Source organism: Parambassis ranga, chromosome 17 (genome assembly GCF_900634625.1).
Source record: "Parambassis ranga chromosome 17, fParRan2.1, whole genome shotgun sequence".
NCBI lineage: Eukaryota > Metazoa > Chordata > Actinopteri > Ambassidae > Parambassis > Parambassis ranga.
This window is the reverse complement of record NC_041037.1, coordinates 14,701,894-14,715,629: the sequence shown is the minus strand read 5'-3', so window position 1 is coordinate 14,715,629 and position 13,736 is coordinate 14,701,894. Positions and strand designations below refer to the sequence as shown.

At 39.7% G+C, this 13,736-nt stretch overlaps 1 protein-coding gene across 1 annotated transcript; it reads left to right on the top strand.

Annotated features, from left to right (window-relative positions):
• Nucleotides 1-3,525: 3,525 nt before the first annotated feature.
• On the top strand, nucleotides 3,526-13,267 carry LOC114449696 (zinc finger protein 236-like). Its single transcript, XM_028427517.1, has 12 exons — nucleotides 3,526-3,691; nucleotides 4,126-4,328; nucleotides 4,593-4,775; nucleotides 4,912-5,022; nucleotides 5,104-5,236; nucleotides 5,875-7,236; nucleotides 8,960-9,162; nucleotides 9,277-9,369; nucleotides 9,667-9,762; nucleotides 9,838-9,948; nucleotides 10,032-10,161; nucleotides 10,247-13,267. Exons 1-12 carry the CDS (start codon nucleotides 3,688-3,690, stop codon nucleotides 12,121-12,123), a joined length of 4,506 nt encoding a protein of 1,501 aa, XP_028283318.1. The 5' UTR covers nucleotides 3,526-3,687; the 3' UTR covers nucleotides 12,124-13,267.
• The last annotated feature ends 469 nt before the right edge of the window (nucleotides 13,268-13,736 follow it).

The following is a 13,736-nucleotide window of genomic DNA, read 5'->3' as shown; positions in this document are numbered from 1 at the left end:
GGCTTGATTGTGTGGAGAGTGACTATATAGTTTTGTCTGTTTTGTTTACAGCAGAATATTTAGCTCAAATTAAGTCATGGTCGAAGAGATTTTTTAAAAATATATATATTTAGCCGAGAAAATGCAATATTTTCATCGCCTCTGTTCAAATAAGTCCGATTTCCATGTTACATGGTCACAACAATGAAGAAAATGGAGGGCTCTCAGGTTAATGATTTATCAAGGTAAATACCATCAAAGTATGACACTTAAAATGAAGCACACTAATCTAGCGTCCATTCGTATAGAATGACTTCAGAGACTTCAGAAAAGTGCTATAGTAATGCCACATAAAACTTAAATTACTATTAGGGTTGATCATCTGGTTCTTTATTCCATAAGTGTAACATTTTGTATTTTATAAGTTATATAACAGCCTAGTTCTGTTGTCAAACTATCATTTAAAGTTAAAAAAGTGTAAAAGCAGCAATTATATGCATTTGTTGGCACTGTCAGACATTTATATAAGCACAAAGAAACCAGACAAATATAAGGTTGCACTACCATCCTCCATACCTGCTGGTCAAAGAAGCATTTGTATTTATTGTTGCAGTATTTCTGCTATTGTAGTATACTGTATACAAATCTTATTGTCACAACAATCACATGTCAATAATTCACATGTCTCTTTTCTAAAGAAGTATTTTAAAATTAAAATAATTTCACAAATATATGTTTATATTTTATATAATGTCTAGATGTTTAATGCTCACTACAGTTACAAGCAGGCTATAAAATAATATATAAGCTAATATTGACTGTGGCATTTTATCAGGTGTTACTAATAATTTTAACCAAAGATAATATAAAATGTTCATTTAAAATTCATAAAAACATATAAAAAGCTGAGCCAAAAATAATTAATTGATATTAATTTGAATGCTGTTTGAGCTCTGTGTTCAAAGAATTGATGATTCCATAACACAAGCACATGAGAGAAGCATGCTTTCTGTTCCATATTCAGTTTAATGTCTAATAACAATATCAAGAGCTGAAATGAAATTAACAGTTTTCATTTCCCACCCAAGATGTAACAAGTTTAAGTGGAGCAGTTGCAAAGAAGGGCTGTGTGCACTAATAACCCCTGAATCATGTGCCTGATTTTATTTGTTGTCCGCACACTTCTCTGAATTCCTTTAAACCATATGATTTGATCTGATGAATGTGGGACAGAAGAATGCACTGAAAGCTCATTTTGTAATATAAGTGTGCAAAGCTTTGAAGATGTATAATGTATGTGAAGCTCATTTTTACCTATTTTTTTGTAATGTATTTATATCAAAAGACTTTAGTCGAAAGAATTTCAGTGACTCTCATGATGGCCATAACAAGATACGATCAAATTACATAAATATAATGTGTTCATTTTTATAAACAAGACTTTCCTTGAGAACCTGATTGTCTGTATTGCATTTAGGTTAAACATCTTATGGATTGTTTTATTAAATGGTAATAAAACTGTTTTCCATATTTGTGGCCTTTCATATTATCTTTATGTTTAGACACAGTGGCATGTGTTATGGAGTATTTAAAAAGAACTTTTGTTTATTAACATTTAACATCTGTATATGCTGCTTCTCATATAACACAAACCTAGAACTGGACTTGTTTTGTTTCTCCGTTTTCACACCAAGAAACCAGTTAGCTGATTTGACCTCATTACAAGTGAGGGAATTTGTAAATCTCTCTCTCTCTCCCTCTCTCCCTCCATGATGACAGATGTGCACAAACCTCTGCATCTCCATAGCGCTCTGTCCTTGTGAGTGTATTGCCCTCTAAAGCTTAAATTAATTTATAATGCCTCAGTTCAATCACATAAAGCTCTTCAACAACATAGAGGCCTAAATGACATGAGCTGATGAATAATTTCTATTGATCAAAGTGTAACAGGATCACACACGCACACACACAGTAATGGAGCTATCTGACTATCCACCAAACGATCTGCTGTACTGTATAGAAATACAATAATACAGTGGAGAGGCATAAAAGAATCTTCTGGTATATGTTTTTTGACTTCTGTAAATTGTACAACAAAAGTATTTATTTATTGATTAGTGATGGTTTCAAGTTTGTAGTTGAGCACTCCCACATTTGCAGTTTGGAAAAAAAAAATCATCAAGGGTGCCAATTTGGATTTAGCCCCATAGAGATTTCCTCCCTCTGGTTGTCGGGGTTGTCAAATCCAACTCTGACCAGCTGGGATAGAGGGATAATCTGTATGTAAAAAAAAAAAAGGAAAAATCACTTGTTTTAATTACACACTCACAGACACACAAATGCACGCACTCTCTCTTTTTCTCTCTGTCACTCTCTCACTCTCACACATACACACACATACAGTACACATACATGCATTACACACCACACGCTAGATGTTTGCTGTCCATCCTCATAACAGACAGATGCTTACTGTGAATTTAATTTCTGTGTGTGTGTGTGTGTGTGTGTGTGTGAATGCCAGAAAAAAATGTGACTTGACTGAATGGGACTTGGTAATTGATCTGATTTTTAAGCGTTTGGACATGTGGCAGAGATTAAAGCTTCATCACAGAGAGAAAACATTTTTTAAAAAGATTAAAAATGCACTATGTCTAATTACAAAATGCACCAGCACAGCAGTAAAATGCAGCAATGTCAATGTAAAAGATTACAAATGGACAGCATATAATGTGAATATGCTAAAACAAAAGAGACATTTGGTGAATTCCATGTTAAATATATGTGTCAAATGTTACAAACATTTCACAAATGTATCATAAGAAACATGGTAAAAACTAAAACTAGCCATCATCAAAATATAGTATTATTTTGACAGATTTTAACTTTTATGTTAAAGGTTGTAGGTTATTAGCTCAGTGCTGGCAGATGATGATAACAAAGTAAAAACTGCGTGTGACCTTACTAAAAGGGCTGAGAATACAAAAAAAAAAAACAGAAGAGAAGAGGAAATAGCCCTTTGAGGGCCCTTCTGTCAGTGAACATGCACTGAAGGGATTTACTTAGTCATGGTGGCTAACACTGCCCAGATGGCCTGATGAAGCACTATCTAATTACTTCTCCCATGGCTCCTCTTTTTCTGTTAAATACTTACAGGGTCTACACTGTTTCAGATCCTTCACTGCCACCAACAGGGGGTTCATGAACCATGCAGGTCAGGGTGAAAAATGAAGCCATGAGCAGTTCTGCAGCTGTCAGGAGGACATTGGCTGGGACACCACGGATCAACATGTTTCACTGGAGGACACCAACTTTTAATGTGATAATAATTATACTAATAATTGTAACTAATAATCATATATATATAACTTTTTATTTTCTATGAAAATATGTTTTATATATATATATATATAATATAATAATATATATTAACTGCGAGATTTGACCTGAGAAATGCTATGGCTATGGAAATACTATGGCTGTCTTGTTCAGTAATTGCCGGTAGGTGGCGCTAATGAATAGGTTGTACAATACGAAGAAGAAGAATCCGGAAGTGGTCCTCGGCTTCGTTTAACAACAAGAAAGTATCATCCAGGTGTTCAAATAAAGAGTTCATTTCCACAGCCTGTCCTAACGGGAGGAAGACAGTTATAAAAGGAAACATTTATTAGTGTTTGTCCAACCCTCCTAATTCTTCGACAGAATATAATGGGTAACGTATTATTTGTTTTAATGTTGTTAGCTTGTCTGTAAACTTCCTCTTTCACTTACAATATTCTTACTTTTTTTAGTTAAGTTGCAGTTGCCTGCTGCAGTTTGTATATTCTTTATAAAGTTTATTGAGAGTAACGTAGTAAAAGATAAAGTATTCCATGTATGTACCAGGACTAAGTAACAAGTGTTTGTTGTGCTTCTGCAGGACTGTCCTGTCTATGAATATTTGCATGCAGTCATTTTTATTTAAATTCACGTCACATCAAATCACGCACATTTATGTAATAATGGGCACAGAGCACTATTTCTTGTCAGTTCGTGAATCTAATTCTCCTACAGTCAAAGCACTTAATGTTATGAACTCTGACTGATGCTTCAAAACTCTCTTGGAGACAGAATGTGTCATGACATGTGTTGTGCTGCCTCTTGCAGAGCGTCCCCTGCCTCTGTCGACTCTGAGGCTCCTGGTTCCACCTTTGCGGGTGATGTCAGCCATGATGTGGAAAGTGGTTCGATTGGGACACATAAAGCATTATGGGAAACTGGAAGAGTTTGTCTCATTGGTAACTGAAGCCATTCCTGACATCTTGACAAACAGACAGATGAGATTGCTCACACTGGGTTTAAGAGCAAAGGTAAGATGCTCAGACACGATCAGCTTCATCGGGTATCAGATTTGTAACATAAAAGCACCAACACAGTTATTTTTAATGATATCACAAATTGTTTGTATTGAAGGTAGGATCTGTAATTTATTTCATCAGCTTCACCCACTATGATTTATAACAAGTAATTATTGAAATATCTGCAAAAAAAGGTTTTTGTCATTTTAGGCAGAAAGTAGTTTAATTAAGGTTCACAGTGGGATATTTTGAATTTCTAACTGTACTTTTTTCCAGATGATATTGCAGTTGTTAAGTTCTGAACAGTCAGAGGATCTCAGAGGTGTGAAAACACACTTGAACAGCCTCCAGCAAACTAGCACACAGGATTATCTGGAAAACAAAGCTCTGGAGGCCAACTTTGTCAAGCTAGTTCAAAGACTCCTGAACGACTCAAAAGACAGGGAACACTTCCTCAAGGTGCTTCTTTGCTCTTGTCTCACAGTTTGTTAGGCTAAATATAAAACTGTAATATAAAATCAATTAATGTAAAAAATGTCCTTCATTTAGTGTGATGAGCCTTCTGCTCTTTGGTTTGACTTGTTTTCCCGGACAGAATGTGTTTCCTGTGGAGTATGGGCCTGATTTTGATACAGCACTTGAAACACTGGTTTGTGAGTTCTTCACCAAACTGGAAAAGTTGCTGCTTATTCCAGATTTTAAACAGGTAGACTGACACACACTTTATTTCCAGCGATTTCTTTTCTGGTGCCAGTGCACTGAAATAAGGTTTATTTGTTTAATAAAGGCTTCTGTGTGGATTGGCGATGTTCCCGCTGAGCTTGAAGAATGCATGCAGTGTGTAACTGAAGCTGATGACCTCAAAGTGTTGCTGAGGAGGAAGGAGTGCCATGGTGAAATGACCAGCACAGATTCCAGTGGTAAGTCTGTCTCATTGTGTTACCATCAAGGTTTATACAATTGGAGACAACATTTTTAGTCACCCCAGTGAAAAATGTCTTTTTCAAATAGTTCTTACATTCTGTTCATTTTGTTCACATTTCCAAATGTGCTATTTTTTTATTAAGGAATCTTTTATTATTTTACCTAGTACACTGAATCAAATGTATTTCCCCAAACTTTAAAATAACATTATAACATAATAACATTATGACTGATATACTGTGTGTGTACTGCAGGTTACAAATCCTCACTTTTAAATGCAAATCAAATGCTTACAGGTTTACTCAGTTACGGCATAGACTGATAACAGTGATTTACTATACTGGGACAGTTCTTAAGTTTTTGGTTTGTGTAAAACAAATCTGTTACCTCTGCACAAATCAAAGCAATTAAGGCTTTCTCCAAGGAAATGTGGTAAAACTGTGGTAAATAAGATCAGCTCACTTGGGAAATATTTGAAGAAGACAGGGGGGGTAATAATTTATTGCTAAACAGATTTAGATCTTAGAACTAAGAATCACAAGATCAATTTTGATCATTTAGTTTAGTTGTAGATTTATTGCCACAAATAGAAAGCCGACATATATATTATAAATCACTTTCCCTTTCCAAACAGTGCTTTCCCCCTCAGAACAGCAGCTCATCTCATCATTGAGCCTCCCTGCCTCACTGAGAGACACAAACGGCACAGATGTGGAATGCAGCACAGCAACTTTTGACAACGAGAGAGAATCTGAGGCGATTGTTGGAGATTTTAACATAAATGACATGACATGGACATCTGAAAAGGAGTCTAGCATTCTTAACAACAGCAATGCAGAAAAGGCAACAGGAGAGACAGGCAATGACTCTTTCCCAGATGTTTCCACTGTGGAGGAGTATGGTGACGGAGGGACAGCCTCTCAAGCTCCCTCTACATCTTTGGAGAGTCCTTTAACATCCAGCTCTGTGATTGGACCCCCCAGGCAGAGAGTAGCACACAAATGCACTCAGTGTGGGAAGTGCTACATTTACCGTTATGAACTCCTGGAGCACCAGCGGCTGCACACTGGAGAAAACCCTTATAAGTGCTCTCAATGTGGCAAGGCCTTCAGGAGGGCTTCAGATCTGTCAAGTCACAGGCGGACGCACTGCGCTAAAGCAGCCTACGTTTGCATCAAATGTGGGAAAAGCTTTCAGTCTACACAGGAGAAATTTCGACACCGCTGTGTTCACGGTGTCCAGAAGTTTGACTGTTCTCTCTGTGGGAAAAGCTTCAAAAAAATGTACCAGCTGGCAAAGCACGAGCTGACTCACCAGAGCCTTAATTTCACATGCAGGAAGTGTGGTGGCTTGTATGCCACAATAAGCGAGCTAAGAACCCATCAGAAGATTCATCCTCCTGAGCTGTCCAATCAGTGCAAGGAGTGTGGAAAGTATTTCAGCTCTCTTGCGTGTTTGGCAGCTCACGAGTTGCGCCACAGACTACAGAAAACACACATCTGTGCGAGTTGTGGCAAAGCTTTCAAAAGCAAACATGACCTGAAACTCCACATGCGTAGCCACACAGGTGAACGGCCATTTCAGTGCACGTACTGTGGGAAGCGTTTCTCTGTGTCTGGAAATTTGAACGTACACATACGAATTCACACGGGAGATAAACCATATCTGTGCTCCGACTGCGGCAAGGCTTTCATCTCAGCCGGTGAGCTGCAGATACACAGGCGCACTCACACTGGCGAAAAGCCATACAAGTGCTCTGTGTGCGGGAAAGGATTCACCATGGCGAGCAAAGTGACACTTCATATGCGCAGCCACACCGGGGAACGGCCTTTCGTGTGCTCTGAATGTGGCAAAGGTTTTTCACGTGGCAGTGAATTGAAAAAACACACCATGAGCCACACGGGGGTCCGACCCTATGCTTGTCAGCTGTGCACAAAGACATACACTTGCCTAAATCACCTTAAGAGACACTTAAAAACTCACAGCGTAGTCCAAACTCAGACTCTCTGATTTTTCATTGAGGACAATATGACATTTTTCACATCAGTTTTGCAGCTAGCCTGTACCGATTGTCTTATTGTGCAACATCTGTTGTAAAGATTGTGTTGCAGAAATGCTTGTGTGTACGGGTCCATTGCTTATCCTGCTACATCTGATCTGTTTTGATTGTTTGACTGACATGAGTGGCTTATTTGAGTTCACATTTCAATACTTCTCTAAAAACATCTTCCCTCTGTAGGTATTGTTGCATATTTTTGCTGTCATTTCACATTTTCCTTCTTTCTACATTCAGTATCACTTTTAAGTATTGTAAAAAAATTGAATAAATTACAAGGCTATAACAACCAATTTGTTCATATATACTTTCTGAATCCAACATGAATTATATATCGCTTTATTATTGCTATATTTATTAAATAATTAAAATTAATGTGTATGTATATTAAAACACACAAGAAAAAAAAGTGCTTCATAGTTTTTACTCAAAAGCAGAAAATTTTTTCTAATACACAAGTAAAATAAAAAAAAAAACGTTTTGCTTTAATGTTGTCATAATTATCTAGATTGTTTTTGGTGCATTAAAAATGAGATGAAAGGGAAAAAATAGATGGTGAAGTTTTGACGTTGCATTTATCTTTTGGTTGTCCGGAAAGGCGGTGCACCTGATTTTGATAGAGGACTGAATACAATTCGCTCAACGCGGGCTGCGCTGTAATACAAAACGAACGTCACTCTTCCACACAGGCACTGGCAGGGCCAACGCTCCCCATAATGAAAGTGTTTCAGGAAGAAGTTGGCGCCTGAAGCCCGGTATGAGGTTAGCTAGTACGCTAACCGAAACCATGAAAGATACTCCACTGTATTGAGTCTTCGCTCCGTCGTTGTTAAAGAATTTAAAAATGAACGACATGGGTATGTATTGCTTCGTGGAGCTCGACATCATTGTGTGTTTTCGCTTCCTATGAGGCTAACCGGATAGCTAAAGCTAAGGTTTACCCGAGGCTCAGCAGGCCTCGACTAATCCCTGGAACAAGAATTGTTCTGCCCACCAATAAGCCGGTTCACTAAGTAGCGTTAGCGGCCTGGTGGCTAGTATGATAGCATTAGCTTACGCAGTACCTTACGCACAAACAGTAACGATATATCTCGTTTAAAAACGTTGTTTCCTCCAACAGGTTTTCAAATAGCCTAACGTTACATTGAATAGATAGTCCCCGACTAAGCTGAGATAAAGTAAATGTCGTTATGCCAACAGTTATGTGTGAATTATAAGTAGTTATGTATCATCAGGAAATCTTGACTAGCGTGCGGCTTGACTAGCGTAGAGCCCGTGAATGTTTCTACTGTAGCATTTGAGGACAGTTTCAGTGATTCTTGGTAGAAACACAAAAGTATGGGTTGAAAGCTGCACAAAGATCTGGTGCTGAGGTTGAGAGTAGTAGACTAAATTTCTACAACTAGTGCAGAAGTGGGAGGAGGAGTGATAAAAGTTGACAGTGCGCAGACCTCAGTTGCTGGACTGACTGTTTACAGGCAATGGTATTTCAAGTTTCTAGTTCCCATTAGATATAATACATATTTGCGTGTACACTATTACATCCAACACAGACAACTTTTTCAGACAGCCCTTTTCATTAGTGTCAAAACAACTCTGGTCCACAGTTGTGTACAGAAATCTCATCATGTATCATAACATATGGTTTAATTTCACTTTGAAGAATTCAGCGTTCCCCTGTCCTCACTGGCACTCCTGGTCCCACCATTACGCCTGATGTCAGCAGTGATGTGGGAAGTGGTACGCCAGCGGAACATAAAGCACTACGGTAAACTGGAGGAGTTTGTGTCCATGGTAACAGATGCAGTTCCTGAACTGATGAGTAAAAGAGAAGGGAGACTACTGTCACTGGGCCTAAGAGCAAGGGTGAGTACTGTAGTTCTGTGAAGCTCTCATATCTGTACTAGTGTGTAGATCCATTATGTATATAAGGAAAGTAGTTAAATGGCAATAATATTTGATGAACAACATTTCCTCCAGACAACTCTGGAACTGTTGCGTTCTGAACACCCAGAGGATCTCAAGGCTGTTGAGACGCACCTTAACCGCATCAGATCATCTTGCATTGAAGAGGCGAGTGGTGCTTTTAATGTTGTCTTTATCAACTAAATGTTGAAAATAAAAGCAGAAAATATCTCATTTCAACATCTACATAATAGGATATGATTTGAGTTGAATACAGAATTATTAGCTTCCTTATATATAAATGCCGTAGTGTCAAAGTGCTGTTTCATAGAAGAAGGACATTTTAACCCCACATTTTTTTCATCGTAGCATTTATCTTGAGAAACCCTTACTCACTTTAATTTGCAACACATTTGTTTTCACACAAACCAAAAACCATACTGTGTGTCTTTTTGTGTAATCCAGACAAATGATCCTGTGATTGAAGCACCAGAGGCAAACTTTATGAAGCTGGTGCAAGGCCTCATTGAAGACACCGATGGCAGAGAACACTTTCTCAAGGTACAGAGAGTATTAAATGCTGTAGACATGTCAAAACATTATGTGGGTGCTTAACAGCTGTCTTTGATCTGACAGAATGTGTTTCCTGTGGAGTATGGCCCTGACTTTGACACAGCACTTGAAACTCTAGTTTGTGAATTCTTCACAAGACTAGAGGAGCTGCTGCCAATACCTGATTTCAAACAGGTACCGAGAGGATCTCCAAAAGTTATTATTAGATTAAACCTCTTTCAACTTGAAATTAAAAATAGAACTGATCTGCCTTACAGACTGCATCCTGGATCAGTGCTGCCCCTTCTGTCCTGGAGGAGTATATGCAATGTGTCTCGAATGGAGATGACCTTAAATTTCTTCTTCAGAGTAAACAGTGCCATGGGAAACTTGTGAAGAACACTGTTGGTATGTTTTACCTCCCAAGTAAACAAGAAGGATGTTTTGTTTTTAAGAGAATGTATTAATAATTTTTCCCACATTTTCCCTTCAGCTCCGTTCCAGTCAGACGATCTTCTCATACCTTCACTGTCTCTTCCTCCATCCCTTGAAGTGGCCATCGCTTCCCATCCAAGCGCTTGTGATGATGAAAATAACGATGTCCCTCAGATCGTCATGTTTGATGAAGAGCTGTCTACAAACCCTTCCACCTCGACTGACTTTCCAGACTCACCAAAAAGGGCCGACATGTCCCCATCTCCCCGCAGGAGACAACAGGCAGGTTTCCATAAATGCCCCGAGTGTGACAAATGTTTCAAACATCACTCTGTCCTCATCGAGCACCAGAGAGTTCATAGCGGGGTGCAGCCCTACAACTGTTCTGAGTGTGGAAGGGCTTTCAGAACAGCTACTTTGCTGGCTGGTCACAGGCTAAGGAAGTGCAAAAATGCTGCATATCTGTGTATCAAATGTGGGAACAGTTTTCCAACCTCACTGGACAAATTCAGGCACCACTGCCCAAAGCGTGGGCGCAGCTATGACTGTGGTCAGTGTGGGAAGAGTTTTCCAAAGTCTAGCTCCCTGAAAGAACACCTGCTGACTCACGTTCAAAGCCGCCTCTTCAAATGCAGCCATTGTGGAGTAGGTTTTTCAGGAATCGGTGACCTGAAGTATCATCAGCAAGTAGATCACGATAAGCCTTATCAGTGCAAGCAATGTGGAAAGAGCTTTATCTCCTCAAAGAGCCTGACCAAACATCAGCAACGACATGAAGAGATTGGTGATATGGAGACAGCTAAGTTAATGAGTGGAGGTAAATACAGGAAAAGTAGCTCAGGTCATAGGACTTCCTCCACATCTCTGTCCTCCAGGAAAACCTCAATCAAATCTGTCTACCCACGAGGAAGAGTCACCCATAATTGTCCACTATGTGGAAGGAGCTTCAAGTATCGCTTTGAGTTTCTGGAACATCAGAGGTTCCACACAGCGGTGAAGCCTTACAAATGCTCTCAGTGTGGAAAAGCTTTCCGCACTGAGGCTCACTTGTCTGGCCACAGGAAGAGAAAGTGTAAAAACGCCGCTCACATTTGCACCAAGTGTGGATGTCAGTTCAGGTCTCTGCACGAGCGTGTCAGACACCAGTGCGTGCAGCTGCTAACAAAATACGAGTGCTCTCATTGTGGAAAGACCTTCAAGATGGCCCATCTGCTGAGGAACCATCAGATGAGCGAACACCAGCTTCCCTACAGTCCCAACCATCGCTTCAGGTGCAGGTACTGCGATGAGACTTTTCCTGGCATCAGTGAGCTAAAGTACCATCAGAGAGTTGACCATGAAAAACCCTATCAGTGTCAAGAATGTGGCAAGTGTTTCCTGTCTGAAAAGTGTCTGGCCAATCACGAGCTTCGCCACAATGATGACAGACCGGAAAGCTGCGTGGTGTGCGGTCGTGGTTTCAGAAACCGCTACGATTTGAAGCAGCACATGCGCACTCACACAGGAGAACGCCCTTACCAGTGCACTCACTGTTCACAGTGTTTCTCTACAGCGGGAGGACTGCGAAGTCACACCAGGGTTCACACTGGTGAGAAGCCACACATTTGCCCAGATTGTGGGAAGGCTTTTTCCCAGATGGGCGCAATGCGCACACACAGGCTCACCCACACAGGAGAAAGGCCGTTTAAGTGCACAGTGTGTGGCAAAGGTTTCACAATGGCACACAAAGTAACAGTTCACATGCGCGTGCACACAGGAGAGCGGCCATATGTATGCTCTCAATGTGGGAAAGCCTTCTCAGATGGAAGTGTGTTGAAGCAGCACATGCTGAACCACTCAGGGGTCAGACCATATCACTGCCAGATTTGTCCCAAGACCTACACCTGTCTGAACCACCTGAGGAGACACCTGAAAAGCCACTCAAGCATGAACTGAATCTGGCATGCTGATTACAACCTAGACATAAATAGAAACACCACACTTGACTGAAAGTCGCTTCAATAATTTCAATGGACCAACTAAACCTAGCAATACAGAATATAGAATGATGTACAGTTAGTGTTGAAAATGAGGTGAAACGTTTCCTCTTCATTGTGACATAAATGTAATCACAACCAGCACAAACGGATGTTTCCTTCTTGGTGAATTTGTCTGGACTTTTTTTGTTCTCTCTCTGGTTTTCTTTGCATGAATACATTTCGATGTGATGGTGGACATTATTATACAGCACCTCTAAAGACTCACTGATAGTGTCACGTATTCATTTCTCAATATTTTAACAAGATTTCTGCATTTCCTATGATCCACTGTAAAAAGTTCAGCTGTATTGTGATCCAACAAGCAGGTGTGAGGATCTCCAGGGGAGAACACTGAGACTGACTGTAGCCATGGTTGTTAAATCGTGCTCAATTATCCAAGAAATTCAAAAATCTTGCAAAAGATTCACGAGAGTAGTTTTTCTTTCATGACTTTTTTTTTGAAGGGGGGGGGGGTATATTCACAAGGTGTAATATTGATGAAAATATATTTTTGGAAAGCAAGTTACGGAAGAGAAGGTTGCTGTAAATATTCTGGATAACAAATACTGTCAGTGTGTGAAGTTTAAAAGCTGATTACTTTATTGCATCAGGTCTTTTATATGCCCACAGTGGTTTGCTTCAAGGTTTGTTTCAAATTAAAGTACTTTGGTTTCTCTTTGTGCACACTGACTGAAATGATTCTGAAAGATGGCTGTGGACAGTAGTGGATGTTCTGTTTTCACTAGATGGCAGTAGTTAGCTGCCTGATCTGTGCGGCCTGTCAGGCAGTGCTGATTTTTTTTGGAAGTAAGCAATCCAGTATTTGCTGTGGAGCAACTGGAATGTTTTCAAAGTCATTTGAGGCCACTAGAGGTTGATGAGTGACAAAGTCTGCGGAAGTCAATCAGGCCTCCTTCCTGTCATTAGCGTGGTTTGAAATCTTGATTAACCTGCCATTTCCTCATGCTCTGGTATCTGAAGGGTTGTAAGCCATGATAAAGAGCTTTCACCACATTTCATAAACGTGCTCATTTCTTCTCTCTGCATGCTACCAACTGTCATCTAGTTTAGTCAACTAATAAGGTTAGATTTGTTCTCTGTGTGTGTTGAGCTGGACGTTAAATTGTGGTTAAACTCTTCCATCTGTTCCAGTTTTCACTGGAAGAGAGGTTGTTTTTTTACCCTCAGTTGCTCCTATGTTCTGTGTTTAGTTTCATTTCATTTATCCGTAGCAACTTTTGAGTTATTTTTCTAAAACATCTCGCTTGCGTTCACAGGGATGTACAACCACAGGAGATGAATGTGGTGGTGCTGCTAAATGTTGCAAGATGTTATCTGCAGACTGGAGACGCTGGCTGCGCTCTGACTCAGAAATGCTACTAATCTTTTCCTCTGTGGAAACTCGGCTAGGCTGTTGCTGTGACATTTTACAGAGCCTCTCCTCTTTGGGAAGTATGTGTCTTTGCATTTAAAACGTCATCTTGACCATGTAATGACTTATACTCTCTGTAGTGATTTTAGGCCTCACCT